Here is a 16,443-nt window from a genome sequence, read left to right as displayed (position 1 = left end):
GCAGTAGCACAGAGTGGCAGTTCATTTATGTGGTGTTGAGAGGTGATGGCTATTAGAAGAGTTATGAACAACCGAGGAAGCAGTGAGCGGCTGTGCATTGGTTCAAAAGGTATTGACATAAGGAATGTCAATACGAAGTTCAAGTCCCATGACAGCATGACGAATGGCTTCTTTTTTTTGGGGGGGGGGTGAGGGAGGGCGTGACAGATAACTTAACTGTGCCCACTGAAAGGTCTAGTTGGAACAATGAAAAATCTAACAGCGCATTCGAAAGTTTGGCCTACAGAGGGCCAGTATGATGAGGACCACACAACTTGCTCCCAAGCGTACATGGACTTTATTGATGGGCGTCGGGCTGCAAGGTTAACATCAACTATTGCGGCCTTCAAGACTTAACGTGTTTAACGGTACTGCATGGGGATGTACGTTGCAGAGACCCCTGTACAAGACTCTTGCCTGTTGCTTAGACAGAAGGTCCTGCCGAAATTGTAGTCAGATCGAGAGTAAACGCTCATGCTTAGGCACTCTGGTACTATACTCTCCAGGCCCAATCGGGGCTATTAAGATGACTTGGGCCCAGTCTGTCCTGATTTTACTCAAAACTTGAGGACAGACTGAGGAAGGAGAGGCAATGGAAGGAACGTGTAAAGGAGACCCTTGTCTCATCATAGAAGGAATACGTCACCTAAAGACATTCCTGGAGGAAACTCCAGTGCGCAGTACAGTGGGCACTGATTATTCTAACCAGTAAAACAGATCTAACCACAGCATACCCCGCTGGTCAAAGATAACCCTTGTCACATTGACTGGAAATACCACTTGTGATCCACCAGGTTGCATTTGCTCAGCTTGTGTGCTTTGTCATTCAGAGACCTCCTCAGGTGGTTGGCTACCAAAAACGTTTTTTGCCGGTCCAGTCACTTTCATAGGTGTAGGGCCTCCAGGCACAAACCCAAGGACTCCACACTCTGCTCTGCTTGTTGTAAAACCACATGGCAGTCATGTTGTCCATGAGTATCAGCACCAATCTCCCCTTGATGGATCCAGGAAGGCTCGCAGGGTGAGATGAATCAGCCCAAGGCTCATGTGACGCTGGCTCTTCACCAGAGACTAAAGGACTGGAAATCTCCCAGGTAACCCCACTTCGCAGCAGTAATGCATCCGTCACAACCATAAAGTCTGAATGTAGAAGGAAGAGTTTCCTGCTGCTGGTCAGATTGAAATAGGTCTGCCACCACAGAAGATCCTGAGTCTTTTCAGGCAAGATCTGATGGAGGCAGAGAGCCACAGTAAAGTGAGGCTCCACTGCAGGGCCAGCATAGGCCATCTGACGTTGGGGCACAGTTAGATGCAGGAAGCTATAAGTCCAGAAGCCACAGAGCCATTCTCAGAAAGACCCAGGATTGAACCCGAAGCATCAGGATCATATCTTGAATGTTTCAAACTTGGTGTGGCACTGGAAAGTACTTGAACACCACTTTGTAAAGAGCAGCATCAATGAAAGGCATCCTCCTCATGGGGAACAGGTAATACCTAGGCTTGTAATGGAAACCCCAAGAGGTCTGGAGTTTGGCCTTCCTCCGGAGGTGGTCTATGACTGACTGTGTCAAGTCTGCCTTGAGTAGTCAGAAGGCAGACTTGACGCAGTCAGTCATAAGTTAAGGAAACCATATATCCCGGATCTCCAACGCTTGCGGGCCACGAGCACCCCCATCACTATTGTGAACACGAAGGGCCGAGGTAAGGCTGAAGAGGATCACAGCAAACTGAAAGCGTTCAGACACCCACTGTGAACTGCAGTAATGCCTGTGGGCCCTCTGCCCTGAAAAGAATGAGTCCCCTGCTGTTCGGTGGGTTGGAAAGGCTGATGTTGCCTGTAGGCTAGCCCCCAGGAATAACCTCTTAATTTACACTACTGTAGATGGAACTGCTTGGTGAGAGACAATAGTCCCAGGGGCTGCTTAACTGTCCTTAAATAGTTTTGAGCACCATATCAGCACTGTTACTAAACAAGCTAGAGCAGTCAAAGAGCAAAAGGGATGCCAGGATATTCCCTCAAAATCTAGTTGACCGCAATCAGGCCTGTCTTCTAAGCACTACATTGGGGCCCACAGCAATGCCCCCACAATTCATAGTGTCCAAAACAGCATGCACAACATATTTAGCCTCATCCTGGATATCAAGTATTAAGGCAGCAAGGCCCTGAGGGCTTCTAAACTGACCCAGAAGGCAAACCACATTCAAAGCTCTTAAGGTCAAACCGGCTGATCAGAATAATCTCTGTCCGAAGGCAATAATATATTACGACTCTATTGGGAGGATTGATTGGAACACCATTAGGTGTGACTTTGCTTAATATCTGTACCACCATGCTTTCAGGAGTAGGGTGCATTGCTAGCAAATCAGGATTCACTGGGGTTGGCCTATGCAACCTGGCAGCAAGTCGATTGATCAGAGGGGCCAAGGAAGTTGGACCAGGTTGAAAGATCTCAGTTAACACATCTGCTTAGGATTAAACAGAAGATACAAATCAAGCACTTTGGTTGCCCCTCACACAACCAGTCCAAAGATCCCTTTCTGCTGATGGACCAGGCTGCAAGTCTAACTCAGTCTCTGGGGAGTTATCAGTACAGTGAGGATGGATTGTAAGCCTGAAGAAAATAATATACCTAGCCTCTGACAGTGGTGGTGTTGAGGCAGAGGTCAAAGATTTGAGCCTAGTTGCAAACTGACTTGTTGGGCCTTTGTGATTTCATAGCGTGACAAGTCTGGAAAGAGCCAAATTCTCGAGGTCAGATACTGGTGTTCGGATTGGAGCCCCTTATGGGTTTTTGGGGGTCAGAAGGCATGACAGAGAGTTGGGGTTCATCTAAAAAAAACACAAAAAGAAACTACAGCATACCACCCTCCCTCCCCCCCCAGAAGGCTGGAATGTGCAGAAGACACTTTGGGGGATGACCCATAGATCGAAGCCCTCACACCTTCTCAGCTGAATATAAGTAGCAGAATGGGGTTGAGACCTGCTTGCTGTTTTTGCTCTGAATGTGATTTTTTGTTTTGTTTTAGTTTATTGGAAGACTCTGAGAGGCAAAGAGATTTAATGAACGACCAAATCACAGTCCCATGACTTGGAGAAGAATTTATTGGTCGACATTGATCTCTTGTTTGGCGATGTAGAGTTTTGCCTCCAGGTGCATGAGGGTACATTTATTCCACAGTTTTGAGTTGTGCCTAGAACCCACGCACCAGAGACACGTCTTCCAGGTCAATGCTTCCAGCATTCACTGCGCGGCTTTTTGAGGAGACATCGTCTGTGGGACTCTTTACTGTAAAGGTTTGAACGTCACCAACAAGTTGGAAGGAGAGCTGTGTATCCAGCTAGAGGGGCACAGAAAGAAAGAATCGGATAGTGAGTACGATTGGCACATATGCGGCTATGCTTAGTCACTTCCAGGGTGTTACAAAGTCATCGCACAGCCTACTGCCACCACTTACTGTTGGTGCCAGAGCATTGCTGAGAAAAATCTCCTGGTCCAGTCTTAAGGCGAGCAATCTGCAGTTAGAAGTATGCACCAGAAACTAATACCTTACTCAAGCTTGGCAGTCAACTGCAATTCAACTGCCAGAGGTGTGCCCTCGACAGAAGGGCAGGCAAGGCTCTGAAAGGCACAGAGCACTTTTTCTATGTATAGCTGTAATGCCCATCCATTCATATTCTTTCATTTTCTGCTGTTTAAAAAAAAAAAAAGCCATATTTCAGTATTTTGTCCAGTCATTGTTTGATTTGATTATTTTAAAAACCTTTTAAAGAGGCAAATCTGTATAAACAAAAAGAAAAATCACAGTTTTGTAAAGTATTCTGGGATCACACTTGCAGGCAGAGTCATTTTATATCCATAAATATCAATGAAAATTCCAGAACGATGAATACGTTTTCTACTAACTTAAAGTACTTGGAAAACTTCTAGTAAATTAAAAATTATAGCATACAAGATCATGGCCACTCTATAATGGGTGCAGAAAGAAAATGTTCAACTTCTTCTGGGTTTGACTGTGAAGAGAGCACATCTATGCTGTTATTAGGAACCTTCCTTAGATCCCAGTGGCTGTGCAAATCCCGTCAGAGCTAGAGAGAATGGCTGAACTACCTCTCTATCCTGGAAGCCCCCTTCCAAAGCTCTACTGGTATAGACCCCCAGTCACCCCTCAGTGATAGCTGCTCCTTCCAGGTGAGACCACCATAGCTTTCAATTTCACTTCCTCTGTCTCATCATACCATACAGAACCAATGTTGCTACAAGAAGATGTTTAATCCCTATGTTTTACCTACACTAACCACTTACCCTCAGCCCCATCTAGTTAGCACATGCAAGTCTGAAGAGGCCTATGTTCTTCCTTATACATCTGCAAGAGCTACAACTCCCAAACAGGGCTACTCTTTTAGGGTTCTGCTGGTGTAGTAGGTTTGCAGGGCAGCGCAGTGAAAAAGTTTTTATGCAGCGAAGAGACAAACTAGTGGTAGGACACAGGACAACGATGTATTCCAGGAAAGGTCGGGGGTGCAAGGCGCAAAGGGAGCTCTCTATTTTAGATGGTTACCAAGGTCAATGACGCATGTTCTTTGAGGAGGTGAGCTGTGAGACACGATCATGCATTTAGAGAGGTGGATACAAAGATCCAGACAGAAGGCTGCTAGCGCGTCATCTGATCCTCCCATAAGACCATAGAGGGCAGCATGGCTTACAAATGCAGTAGGATGTGTATCATCTACCCTGGGAGTGTCAGCATTCATGCAGGAGGAGGATTTGAGGAATGGGCTGAGGGCTGGGAGGAGAGCTATGCCATACAGATAATGTTATTTACCGCCTCAAATTAGGAAATTAGATTATCAGACATTCCTAGTGAAACACATGTATATAAGCTAAAACGCTACTGGGAGGAAGACAGAAGTGATTCTTGTGTACACACAGAAGAGCCTGTCACCCGGAGTCAGTACACCAGGCCCAAAGAGGAAACAGCTGGTCTGGGTCTTTAAAAATCACGCTGCCAATGGCTCATCTTCCTCAGTCTGTGCAGTCTGCTTCTTTTGGTAACACTGATTTTCATATAGTTAATCCTCTACTGGAAGAACACAGGGTGACTCAAGCGAAGACCTGGAGTAATGCAGAAACATAACAGCCTTCACCCCAGAATGGGCTGAGTAAAGCTTGGGAAAAGGAGTTTGAGTCTTAGATACAGAGATTTTGCAATCATCACTTCTTCCTTGACCACAGAGCTCTTGAATATATTTTCATTCTTGCAGTGCTATAGAAAACATTCTGGTAAAGAAATGGGTGACATTTACTTCCAGTAGGGCTAAGCGATTAATTCCTGCGGTGCTAGAGAACGTGTGTCCCTTCCAATAGTGCTACATAACTCCTTCCTGAGGCACCATCAGATGTACATTCCTTCCTTAAGTAATGGCAACATGAGCATAATTATAGCAATTTGATGAACAGGTCATATTGCATGCGAAGGCTGAAAAAGAGTGACGATGTATGGAAGTACGAAACCCCCGGCAAAATAGACTTTCATGCTGAGTGGTGGCCAAGGCAGACACTAGTGCACATTCAAACTGAGTAGTCTGAAGACACAGTCAGTGATCTGGCAGCACTCTGGCTGTGAAAGCCCATTTCTTGCAGTGATGGAGCCAGTGCACCTTTGTATTCTCGGAGGGTGGACTCCACCCATGTGACTCAACTAAGTGATTAAACTTAGTGGAGGCTCAGTTTAGGAAACAGAGAATTAAGCAGTTACTGAGGCATCAGTAGCAGTGCACACTAACCCATCCCTTAGCACCCCCCCCCCCACACACACGGTCCTTGTATCATAAGCAGAGGCTCATCTTACCAGCTTAGCCTGCAGCTGCTGGCGTAGTATATTCGGCACAGGAGTCTGCTGCCTGTAGACCGGTGGCTTGTAAGCAGTTTCAAGGCCCATCATGCCTCCCATCCCAGACGGCAGCACTCCAGTATAGGGTGGCCGATTCGGCACCAGCTTTCCTGGTGGCATCCGCACTGGTCTGTAAGTGGTATCGAGGCGAGGACCCCCTGCAGTGAGAAGAAAAACGAGAGTGGGACGAGATCAACCCAAATCAAGGCAGCAAAAACAAATGCTACTTGGCTATTTAAAAACTGCAGAACAATAAAACACACATCTTGCTGATCTTAGACTGTGAAGAAATGTGTTACTTATTTACTGTGTACAAAAACAAAAAACTCTCCAATGATGAGAATTACCTTATAATAATAGTATAGGAAAGTGGACTATTATTTTGAGGACAAGTATCCACCTCAAAGGATAATGCCACCACTTGCTCGAGAGTGAGAGGGAGTGACTGTTCTCTCACAAGTGTCTTGACCAGCGAGTGCTGGACTCCACATGTGTACTGCACAAGATGGTGGTCACCTTGGGGCTTGGTTGTTAAAGCTATCTTGGGTATTGGAATCTGCACATAAAAGTGATCTGTCCCTCTCCCAAAGCCAGTGAACCCATAGAATACCATTTGAAGTCACCTCTCCTCTCTTCCGATCTCCTGCAGGCTCAGAGTGTTCCAATAGGTGACACATTTATGTCTAGCACCAGCTAGTGGGTGGAGGTGACCTCTGCAAACTCCATAAACAGTGCATAGGAGTAACAAAGGGCAACCCTAGCCACTTCTTCCATCAGTCCTTCTTTGCCCTACTGCACACAGTTCCACGGTGCCCCTCACTCTCAAATTCCGAGATGGGGAAACTATTCTCCCCTTTTGCAGAGCTTGCTTGCCCTCTCATAGGTGTGGCCAGGGCACCGAGCAGTCCCTTCCTCTGTGGTCACATAGAACCGGTTCTGTAGGTGGCTTTCCTTCCGCTGGTTTTAGTAAAATTCTGACAAGAGAAGAAAAAAAGCTGTGGTCTTTAACTTTCCATGTTCTGGGTGCACTTATGCACCACACACTATTGCCTTCTCGATAGGTTAACTGTGCCAATCTGGATTTTAGCCAATTGTAGGAAGTTGGCTCTGTATGTGCTATTTCAAAGTAAGGAATAGCATGCACAGAGTCCAAGGGTTCCCCTTAGAGGTAAAATAGTGGTAAAAATAGATAATACTAATGCTCTATTTTGTGGTAGTGTGGTCGAGCAGTAGGCTTATCCAAGGAGTAGTGTTAAGCATTTGTTGTACATACACATAGACAATAAATGAGGTACACACACTCAGAGACAAATCCAGCCAATAGGTTTTGTATAGAAAAATATCTTTTCTTAGTTTATTTTAAGAACCGCAGGTTCAAATTCTACATGTAATATCTCATTCGAAAGGTATTGCAGGTAAGTACTTTAGGAACTTCAAATCATCAAAATTGCATGTATACTTTTCAAGTTATTCACAAATAGCTGTTTTAAAAGTGGACACTTAGTGCAATTTTCACAGTTCCTAGGGGAGGTAAGTATTTGTTAGGTTAACCAGGTAAGTAGGACACTTACAGGGCTCAGTTCTTGGTCCAAGGTAGCCCACCGTTGGGGGTTCAGAGCAACCCCAAAGTCACCACACCAGCAGCTCAGGGCCGGTCAGGTGCAGAGTTCAAAGTGGTGCCCAAAACACATAGGCTAGAATGGAGAGAAGGGGGTGCCCCGGTTCCGGTCTGCTTGCAGGTAAGTACCCGCGTCTTCGGAGGGCAGACCAGGGGGGTTTTGTAGGGCACCGGGGGGGACACAAGTCCACACAGAAATTTCACCCTCAGCAGCGCGGGGGCGGCCGGGTGCAGTGTAGGAACAGGCGTCGGGTTCGCAATGTTAGTCTATGAGAGATCTCGGGATCTCTTCAGCGCTGCAGGCAGGCAAGGGGGGGATTCCTCGGGGAAACCTCCACTTGGGCAAGGGAGAGGGACTCCTGGGGGTCACTTCTCCAGTGAAAGTCCGGTCCTTCAGGTCCTGGGGGCTGCGGGTGCAGGGTCTCTCCCAGGTGTCGGGACTTTAGGTTCAAAGAGTCGCGGTCAGGGGAAGCCTCGGGATTCCCTCTGCAGGCGGCGCTGTGGGGGCTCAGGGGGGACAGGTTTTGGTACTCACAGTATCAGAGTAGTCCTGGGGTCCCTCCTGAGGTGTTGGATCGCCACCAGCCGAGTCGGGGTCGCCGGGTGCAGTGTTGCAAGTCTAACGCTTCTTGCGGGGAGCTTGCAGGGTTATTTAAAGTTGCTGGAAACAAAGTTGCAGCTTTTCTTGGAGCAGGTCCGCTGTCCTCGGGAGTTTCTTGTCTTTTCGAAGCAGGGGCAGTCCTCAGAGGATGTCGAGGTCGCTGGTCCCTTCGGAAGGCGTCGCTGAAGCAGGATCTTTGGAAGGCAGGAGACAGGCCGGTGAGTTTCTGGAGCCAAGGCAGTTGTCGTCTTCTGGTCTTCCGCTGCAGGGGTTTTCAGCTGGGCAGTCCTTCTTCTTGTAGTTGCAGGAATCTAATTTTCTAGGGTTCAGGGTAGCCCTTAAATACTAAATTTAAGGGCGTGTTTAGGTCTGGGGGGTTAGTAGCCAATGGCTACTAGCCCTGAGGGTGGGTACACCCTCTTTGTGCCTCCTCCCAAGGGGAGGGGGTCACAATCCTAACCCTATTGGGGGAATCCTCCATCTGCAAGATGGAGGATTTCTAAAAGTTAGAGTCACCTCAGCTCAGGACACCTTAGGGGCTGTCCTGACTGGCCAGTGACTCCTCCTTGTTTTTCTCATTATTTTCTCCGGCCTTGCCGCCAAAAGTGGGGCCTGGCCGGAGGGGGCGGGCAACTCCACTAGCTGGAGTGTCCTGCTGGGTTGGCACAAAGGAGGTGAGCCTTTGAGGCTCACCGCCAGGTGTGACAATTCCTGCCTGGGAGAGGTGTTAGCATCTCCACCCAGTGCAGGCTTTGTTACTGGCCTCAGAGTGACAAAGGCACTCTCCCCATAGGGCCAGCAACATGTCTCGGTTTGTGGCAGGCTGCTAAAACTAGTCAGCCTACACAGATAGTCGGTTAAGTTTTAGGGGGCACCTCTAAGGTGCCCTCTGGGGTGTATTTTACAATAAAATGTACACTGGCATCAGTGTGCATTTATTGTGCTGAGAAGTTTGATACCAAACTTCCCAGTTTTCAGTGTAGCCATTATGGTGCTGTGGAGTTCGTGTTTGACAGACTCCCAGACCATATACTCTTATGGCTACCCTGCACTTACAATGTCTAAGGTTTTGTTTAGACACTGTAGGGGTACCATGCTCATGCACTGGTACCCTCACCTATGGTATAGTGCACCCTGCCTTAGGGCTGTAAGGCCTGCTAGAGGGGTGTCTTACCTATACTGCATAGGCAGTGAGAGGCTGGCATGGCACCCTGAGGGGAGTGCCATGTCGACTTACTCATTTTGTTCTCACTAGCACACACAGGCTTGTAAGCAGTGTGTCTGTGCTGAGTGAGGGGTCTCTAGGGTGGCATAAGACATGCTGCAGCCCTTAGAGACCGTCCTTGGTATCAGGGCCCTTGGTACTAGAAGTACCAGTTACAAGGGACTTATCTGAATGCCAGGGCGTGCCAATTGTGGATACAATGGTACATTTTAGGTGAAGGAACACTGGTGCTGGGGCCTGGTTAGCAGGGTCCCAGCACTCTTCTTAGTCAAGTCAGCATCAGTATCAGGCAAAAAGTGGGGGGTAACTGCAACAGGGAGCCATTTCTTTACACAAGCCCCCCCCCAGCCCACAGGCCAGGAGACTCAGCCCAAGCTGGGAGAGTCTTCCTAGTCTGTCAGGCGAGGAAGAGTAGGAGAAATAGGCTGGTTAGTTGCAGGGCCTACTCTGCCTTACATCCTTCTGTTCAGGTCATTCCCTTTGGGGAACTGACCTACTTCCACAGTGATAGGACCTAGTCTGAATTGCCTCTTGTCTGCCTCTTCAATGTCTCCACCCATTCTTTCTATCTTGGTCTTAGAGGTATCCACCTCTGCTAACCTTATCTTGGCCAGGGTTACCCCTAGCTTACCCAGAGAGGTTATCCAGAGCTGGAGTAACCCCACCATGACCAATAGGGTCAGGGGGCCTAACTTGCTATTTGGCATGGGGTCAGACCACCATGCTAAGGATAGTGCAGCCATAAAGGCTAACACCCAGCAGAGGCCACTGACAGCTGTCAGTGCCCAGAACCACACCTTTAGCTCTTCACCTAAAAGGGAAGGGGCTAAGTTACAGGCCTCTTTGGGTTCAGGTTGCCTGTCTGCTGTATTAGAGTGGGGGGTTACCACATCTTGTAGTAAACACCCTTCTTCCACTCTTTCTTCTGTTAGCTGAGGAGCCACCCACTCAGGTTTAACAGTTGCCTGACTAGCCAGGACTTCTTGTGGGTCAGGTTGGACTTTATCAGGGCCATTTTTGGAGTTCTCCCCTACTGGAGCAGAATCTCCTTGGCTTGCTGTAACCTTGGCTAAAGGTTGTCCACCCTTCCTACTCTGTTTTCTTTTCTTCTTCTTCTGGGGCCTGCTTGCATTTACTGCAGAGGCAGGACTTCCAGAATCCTTGGGAGAGGACTGGCACTGGACCAGTTCCTCTCTTGGGCTCTGACTAACCTCTGGGTAGTCATTTCCAAGGAGACAATCAAGGGGGAGGTCTGTACTGACTACTACCCTTCTCCAGCTAAGAGTGCCACCCACTTCTATGGGCACTAAAGCCACAGGCCTCTTAGTGACCCTGTCTAGGCTAACTCTTACCCTGGCAGTCTCACCTGGGATGTACTGGTTTGAGAGCATCAGCCTGTCATGCACAATTGTGTGACTGGCACAAGTGTCTCTCAGGGCAGTGGTTGGGATTCCATTCACCAGTAGGTGGTGGAAGTGTCTACTTCCCTCTGGAATCTCCAACTCACCTGTTGGGCCCTGTTTCCAGTTGAAGGCTAGGAAGACCTCCTCATCTGAGGAGTCATCTCCCATGGCTACACTGGTTACCCCTGGAATTTTGTTCTGGGGTTTGTTTTTGGGACAAGAAGTGTCCTTGGTGTGGTGCCCAGACTGTTTACAGTTGTGGCACCATGCCTTAGTGGCATCCCAGTTCTTACCCTGGTACCCACCTTTGTTTTGGGTTGTGTCTTGGGGCCCACCCACCTGTTCTGGTTTTTGGGGGCCTACAGAGGACTCTTTTTCTTTGTTTCTAGTGTCACCCACTTTCTCCTGGGGAGTTTTTGTAACCCCTTTCTTTTGGTCACCCCCAGTGGAAGTTTTGGTTACCCTAGTCTTGACCCAGTGGTCTGCCTTCTTTCCCAATTCTTGGGGAGAAATTGGACCTAGGTCTACCAGATACTGATGCAACTTTTCATTGAAGCAGTTACTTAAAATGTGTTCTTTCACAAACAAATTATAAAGCCCAACATAGTCACACACTTCATTTCCAGTTAACCAACCATCTAGTGTTTTTACTGAGTAGTCTACAAAATCAACCCAGGTCTGGCTCGAGGATTTTTGAGCCCCCCTGAATCTAATTCTATACTCCTCAGTGGAGAATCCAAAGCCCTCAATCAGGGTACCCTTCATGAGGTCATAAGATTCTGCATCTTTTCCAGAGAGTGTGAGGAGTCTATCCCTACACTTTCCAGTGAACATTTCCCAAAGGAGAGCACCCCAGTGAGATCTGTTTACTTTTCTGGTTACACAAGCCCTCTCAAAAGCTGTGAACCATTTGGTGATGTCATCACCATCTTCATATTTTGTTACAATCCCTTTGGGGATTTTTAGGATGTCAGGAGAATTTCTGACCCTATTTAAGTTGCTGCCACCATCGATGGGACCTAGGCCCATCTCTTTTCTTTCCCTTTCTATGGCTAGGAGCTGCTTTTCCAAAGCCAATCTTTTGACCATCCTGGCTAACAGGGGGTCATCTTCACTGGAGTTATCCTCAGTGATTTCAGAGGTGTTGGTCTCTCCTGTGAGGGAACCAGCATCTCTGACTATTATTTTTGGAGTTAGGGTTTGAGGGACCCTGTTCTCCCTAGATAGGACTGGTAGGGGGGAATTTTCCTCCAAGTCACTATCCTCTTCCTCTGAGTTGCCACCCTCAGAGGGGTTGGCCTTTTCAAACTCTGCCAAAAGCTCCTGGAGCTGTATTTTGGTAGGTTTGGGGCCCATTGTTATTTTCTTTATTTTACAGAGTGACCTTAGCTCCCTCATCTTAAGATGGAGGTAAGGTGTGGTGTCGAGTTCCACCACAGTCACATCTGTGCTAGACATTTGGCTTCTAAAAGTTGGAATACTTTTTAAGAATCTACAACTGGTTCTAGAATCTAATTCAAACTTTTACCAAACTTTTAAACTCTAAAAGAAATGCTAAACAGGATCTAACACAAGGCCCTAGCAGGTCTTTTAAGAATTTAGAAAACTTTTCAAATTGCAAAAATCAATTTCTAATGACAATTTTGGAATTTGTCGTGTGATCAGGTATTGGCTGAGTAGTCCAGCAAATGCAAAGTCTTGTACCCCACCGCTGATCCACCAATGTAGGAAGTTGGCTCTGTATGTGCTATTTCAAAGTAAGGAATAGCATGCACAGAGTCCAAGGGTTCCCCTTAGAGGTAAAATAGTGGTAAAAATAGATAATACTAATGCTCTATTTTGTGGTAGTGTGGTCGAGCAGTAGGCTTATCCAAGGAGTAGTGTTAAGCATTTGTTGTACATACACATAGACAATAAATGAGGTACACACACTCAGAGACAAATCCAGCCAATAGGTTTTGTATAGAAAAATATCTTTTCTTAGTTTATTTTAAGAACCACAGGTTCAAATTCTACATGTAATATCTCATTCGAAAGGTATTGCAGGTAAGTACTTTAGGAACTTCAAATCATCAAAATTGCATGTATACTTTTCAAGTTATTCACAAATAGCTGTTTTAAAAGTGGACACTTAGTGCAATTTTCACAGTTCCTAGGGGAGGTAAGTATTTGTTAGGTTAACCAGGTAAGTAGGACACTTACAGGGCTCAGTTCTTGGTCCAAGGTAGCCCACCGTTGGGGGTTCAGAGCAACCCCAAAGTCACCACACCAGCAGCTCAGGGCCGGTCAGGTGCAGAGTTCAAAGTGGTGCCCAAAACACATAGGCTAGAATGGAGAGAAGGGGGTGCCCCGGTTCCGGTCTGCTTGCAGGTAAGTACCCGCGTCTTCGGAGGGCAGACCAGGGGGGTTTTGTAGGGCACCGGGGGGGACACAAGTCCACACAGAAATTTCACCCTCAGCAGCGCGGGGGCGGCCGGGTGCAGTGTAGGAACAGGCGTCGGGTTCGCAATGTTAGTCTATGAGAGATCTCGGGATCTCTTCAGCGCTGCAGGCAGGCAAGGGGGGGATTCCTCGGGGAAACCTCCACTTGGGCAAGGGAGAGGGACTCCTGGGGGTCACTTCTCCAGTGAAAGTCCGGTCCTTCAGGTCCTGGGGGCTGCGGGTGCAGGGTCTCTCCCAGGTGTCGGGACTTTAGGTTCAAAGAGTCGCGGTCAGGGGAAGCCTCGGGATTCCCTCTGCAGGCGGCGCTGTGGGGGCTCAGGGGGGACAGGTTTTGGTACTCACAGTATCAGAGTAGTCCTGGGGTCCCTCCTGAGGTGTTGGATCGCCACCAGCCGAGTCGGGGTCGCCGGGTGCAGTGTTGCAAGTCTAACGCTTCTTGCGGGGAGCTTGCAGGGTTCTTTAAAGTTGCTGGAAACAAAGTTGCAGCTTTTCTTGGAGCAGGTCCGCTGTCCTCGGGAGTTTCTTGTCTTTTCGAAGCAGGGGCAGTCCTCAGAGGATGTCGAGGTCGCTGGTCCCTTCGGAAGGCGTCGCTGAAGCAGGATCTTTGGAAGGCAGGAGACAGGCCGGTGAGTTTCTGGAGCCAAGGCAGTTGTCGTCTTCTGGTCTTCCGCTGCAGGGGTTTTCAGCTGGGCAGTCCTTCTTCTTGTAGTTGCAGGAATCTAATTTTCTAGGGTTCAGGGTAGCCCTTAAATACTAAATTTAAGGGCGTGTTTAGGTCTGGGGGGTTAGTAGCCAATGGCTACTAGCCCTGAGGGTGGGTACACCCTCTTTGTGCCTCCTCCCAAGGGGAGGGGGTCACAATCCTAACCCTATTGGGGGAATCCTCCATCTGCAAGATGGAGGATTTCTAAAAGTTAGAGTCACCTCAGCTCAGGACACCTTAGGGGCTGTCCTGACTGGCCAGTGACTCCTCCTTGTTTTTCTCATTATTTTCTCCGGCCTTGCCGCCAAAAGTGGGGCCTGGCCGGAGGGGGCGGGCAACTCCACTAGCTGGAGTGTCCTGCTGGGTTGGCACAAAGGAGGTGAGCCTTTGAGGCTCACCGCCAGGTGTGACAATTCCTGCCTGGGAGAGGTGTTAGCATCTCCACCCAGTGCAGGCTTTGTTACTGGCCTCAGAGTGACAAAGGCACTCTCCCCATGGGGCCAGCAACATGTCTCGGTTTGTGGCAGGCTGCTAAAACTAGTCAGCCTACACAGATAGTCGGTTAAGTTTTAGGGGGCACCTCTAAGGTGCCCTCTGGGGTGTATTTTACAATAAAATGTACACTGGCATCAGTGTGCATTTATTGTGCTGAGAAGTTTGATACCAAACTTCCCAGTTTTCAGTGTAGCCATTATGGTGCTGTGGAGTTCGTGTTTGACAGACTCCCAGACCATATACTCTTATGGCTACCCTGCACTTACAATGTCTAAGGTTTTGTTTAGACACTGTAGGGGTACCATGCTCATGCACTGGTACCCTCACCTATGGTATAGTGCACCCTGCCTTAGGGCTGTAAGGCCTGCTAGAGGGGTGTCTTACCTATACTGCATAGGCAGTGAGAGGCTGGCATGGCACCCTGAGGGGAGTGCCATGTCGACTTACTCATTTTGTTCTCACTAGCACACACAGGCTTGTAAGCAGTGTGTCTGTGCTGAGTGAGGGGTCTCTAGGGTGGCATAAGACATGCTGCAGCCCTTAGAGACCGTCCTTGGTATCAGGGCCCTTGGTACTAGAAGTACCAGTTACAAGGGACTTATCTGAATGCCAGGGCGTGCCAATTGTGGATACAATGGTACATTTTAGGTGAAGGAACACTGGTGCTGGGGCCTGGTTAGCAGGGTCCCAGCACTCTTCTTAGTCAAGTCAGCATCAGTATCAGGCAAAAAGTGGGGGGTAACTGCAACAGGGAGCCATTTCTTTACACCAATATCAACATGTTTAAGGTCACACAACATACAACAGAACGACAGTGCCCCTGAGTCAGAGTTCAAGATCACCAGCAGGTGAATCCAAAAATAATTTAAAAAATGGAAGGGAAAACCCCAAAAGGGGTCACTTTGCAATATGTAGGTTTAGAATGAAAAAAGCATACTAATAGTTCAACCTTCTTCTGTTTATATTAAATCGAGCCAAAAAATAAGAAGAAAACACAATGATAAGACTATTGAAAAACTGACATCTTAGGTCTTTACGATTACACATTATTAGATCCAAAGGTCCAAACCACAGGGCCTGGAGCATCAAGTTACATCTTCCAATTCTTACTTCAATTTTGAGGCACTGCTTGAAAGACTTCAATGTTCTGCTGGAGATGTATTACTGAATTAATAGCCACAGATATTCTGGAGGCTTTCCATAAAGGATTTTTGCACAGTAAAAACGGTCTAAAATGAAATACTGCCCTCCACTGGAAGCCAAAAGAAATCCCCACTCCGACATCTGAAATAGGTTTGTGCTTTCTAATACCTTTAGCAAACCCCAAGCAGTTTCTTGTACCAGCCTTTCTTGGGAAGGACAAAGACTGAAGGTAGGAAAGTAGCCTCTTTTTAGCATGGTTACCCCCACTTTTTTGCCTGTTTGTCAGTGTGTTTGACTGTTTTGCACTGGGATCCTACTAGCCAGGGCCCCAGTGACTATGCTCTCTCCCTTTAAACTTGGTTATTCTAACCATTTACACTCCACATTTGGCATACCGGTGCTCCCATGTAAGTCCCTAGTATATGGTACCCAGGGCACTGGGATACCAGGGGATCCCCATGGGTTGCAGCTTGTATTGTGCTACCCATGGGGAGCCCATGCAAAGTGTGTCTGCAGGCCCTCCATTGCAGCCTGCGTGAAAGGGTGCAGGCACCCTTTTCATTAAAGGTAACTGCACTAGGTCACTGTAAGTCACTCCTATGTTAGGCCCTCCTAGCCCAGGGTGCAGGTACCTGTATGTGAGGGCACCTCTGCATTAGCAGAGGTGCCCCCACGACCTCCAGATCCATTTTCTTGGACTTTGTGAGTGCGGGGACGCCATTTTATGCGGGTGCTGGACATAGGTCACTGCCTATGTCCAGCTACATAATGGTAACTTCGACCCTAGGCATGTTTGGTATCAAACATGTCGCAATCATACCCCAATACTGTTGTAAGTATTGGAAGTATGATTCCATGCACTCTGGGGGTTCTTTAGAGGAC

At 47.9% G+C, this 16,443-nt stretch overlaps 1 protein-coding gene across 13 annotated transcripts in view; it reads right to left on the bottom strand.

Annotated features, from left to right (window-relative positions):
- The window catches only part of MED12 (mediator complex subunit 12), a 786,294-nt gene that overhangs the window by 168,750 nt on the left and 601,101 nt on the right, over nt 1-16,443 (bottom strand). For all 13 annotated transcript variants that reach the window (XM_069209253.1, XM_069209261.1, XM_069209285.1 and 10 more), the window contains one exon: nt 5,890-6,089. In XM_069209253.1, coding sequence (XP_069065354.1) covers nt 5,890-6,089 — 200 coding nt within the window. The remainder of the gene's footprint in view (nt 1-5,889; nt 6,090-16,443) is intronic.

The sequence above is a fragment of the Pleurodeles waltl genome, chromosome 2_1, assembly GCF_031143425.1.
Source record: "Pleurodeles waltl isolate 20211129_DDA chromosome 2_1, aPleWal1.hap1.20221129, whole genome shotgun sequence".
Taxonomy (NCBI): Eukaryota; Metazoa; Chordata; class Amphibia; order Caudata; family Salamandridae; genus Pleurodeles; species Pleurodeles waltl.
This window is presented reverse-complemented; position numbering and strand designations above follow the sequence as displayed.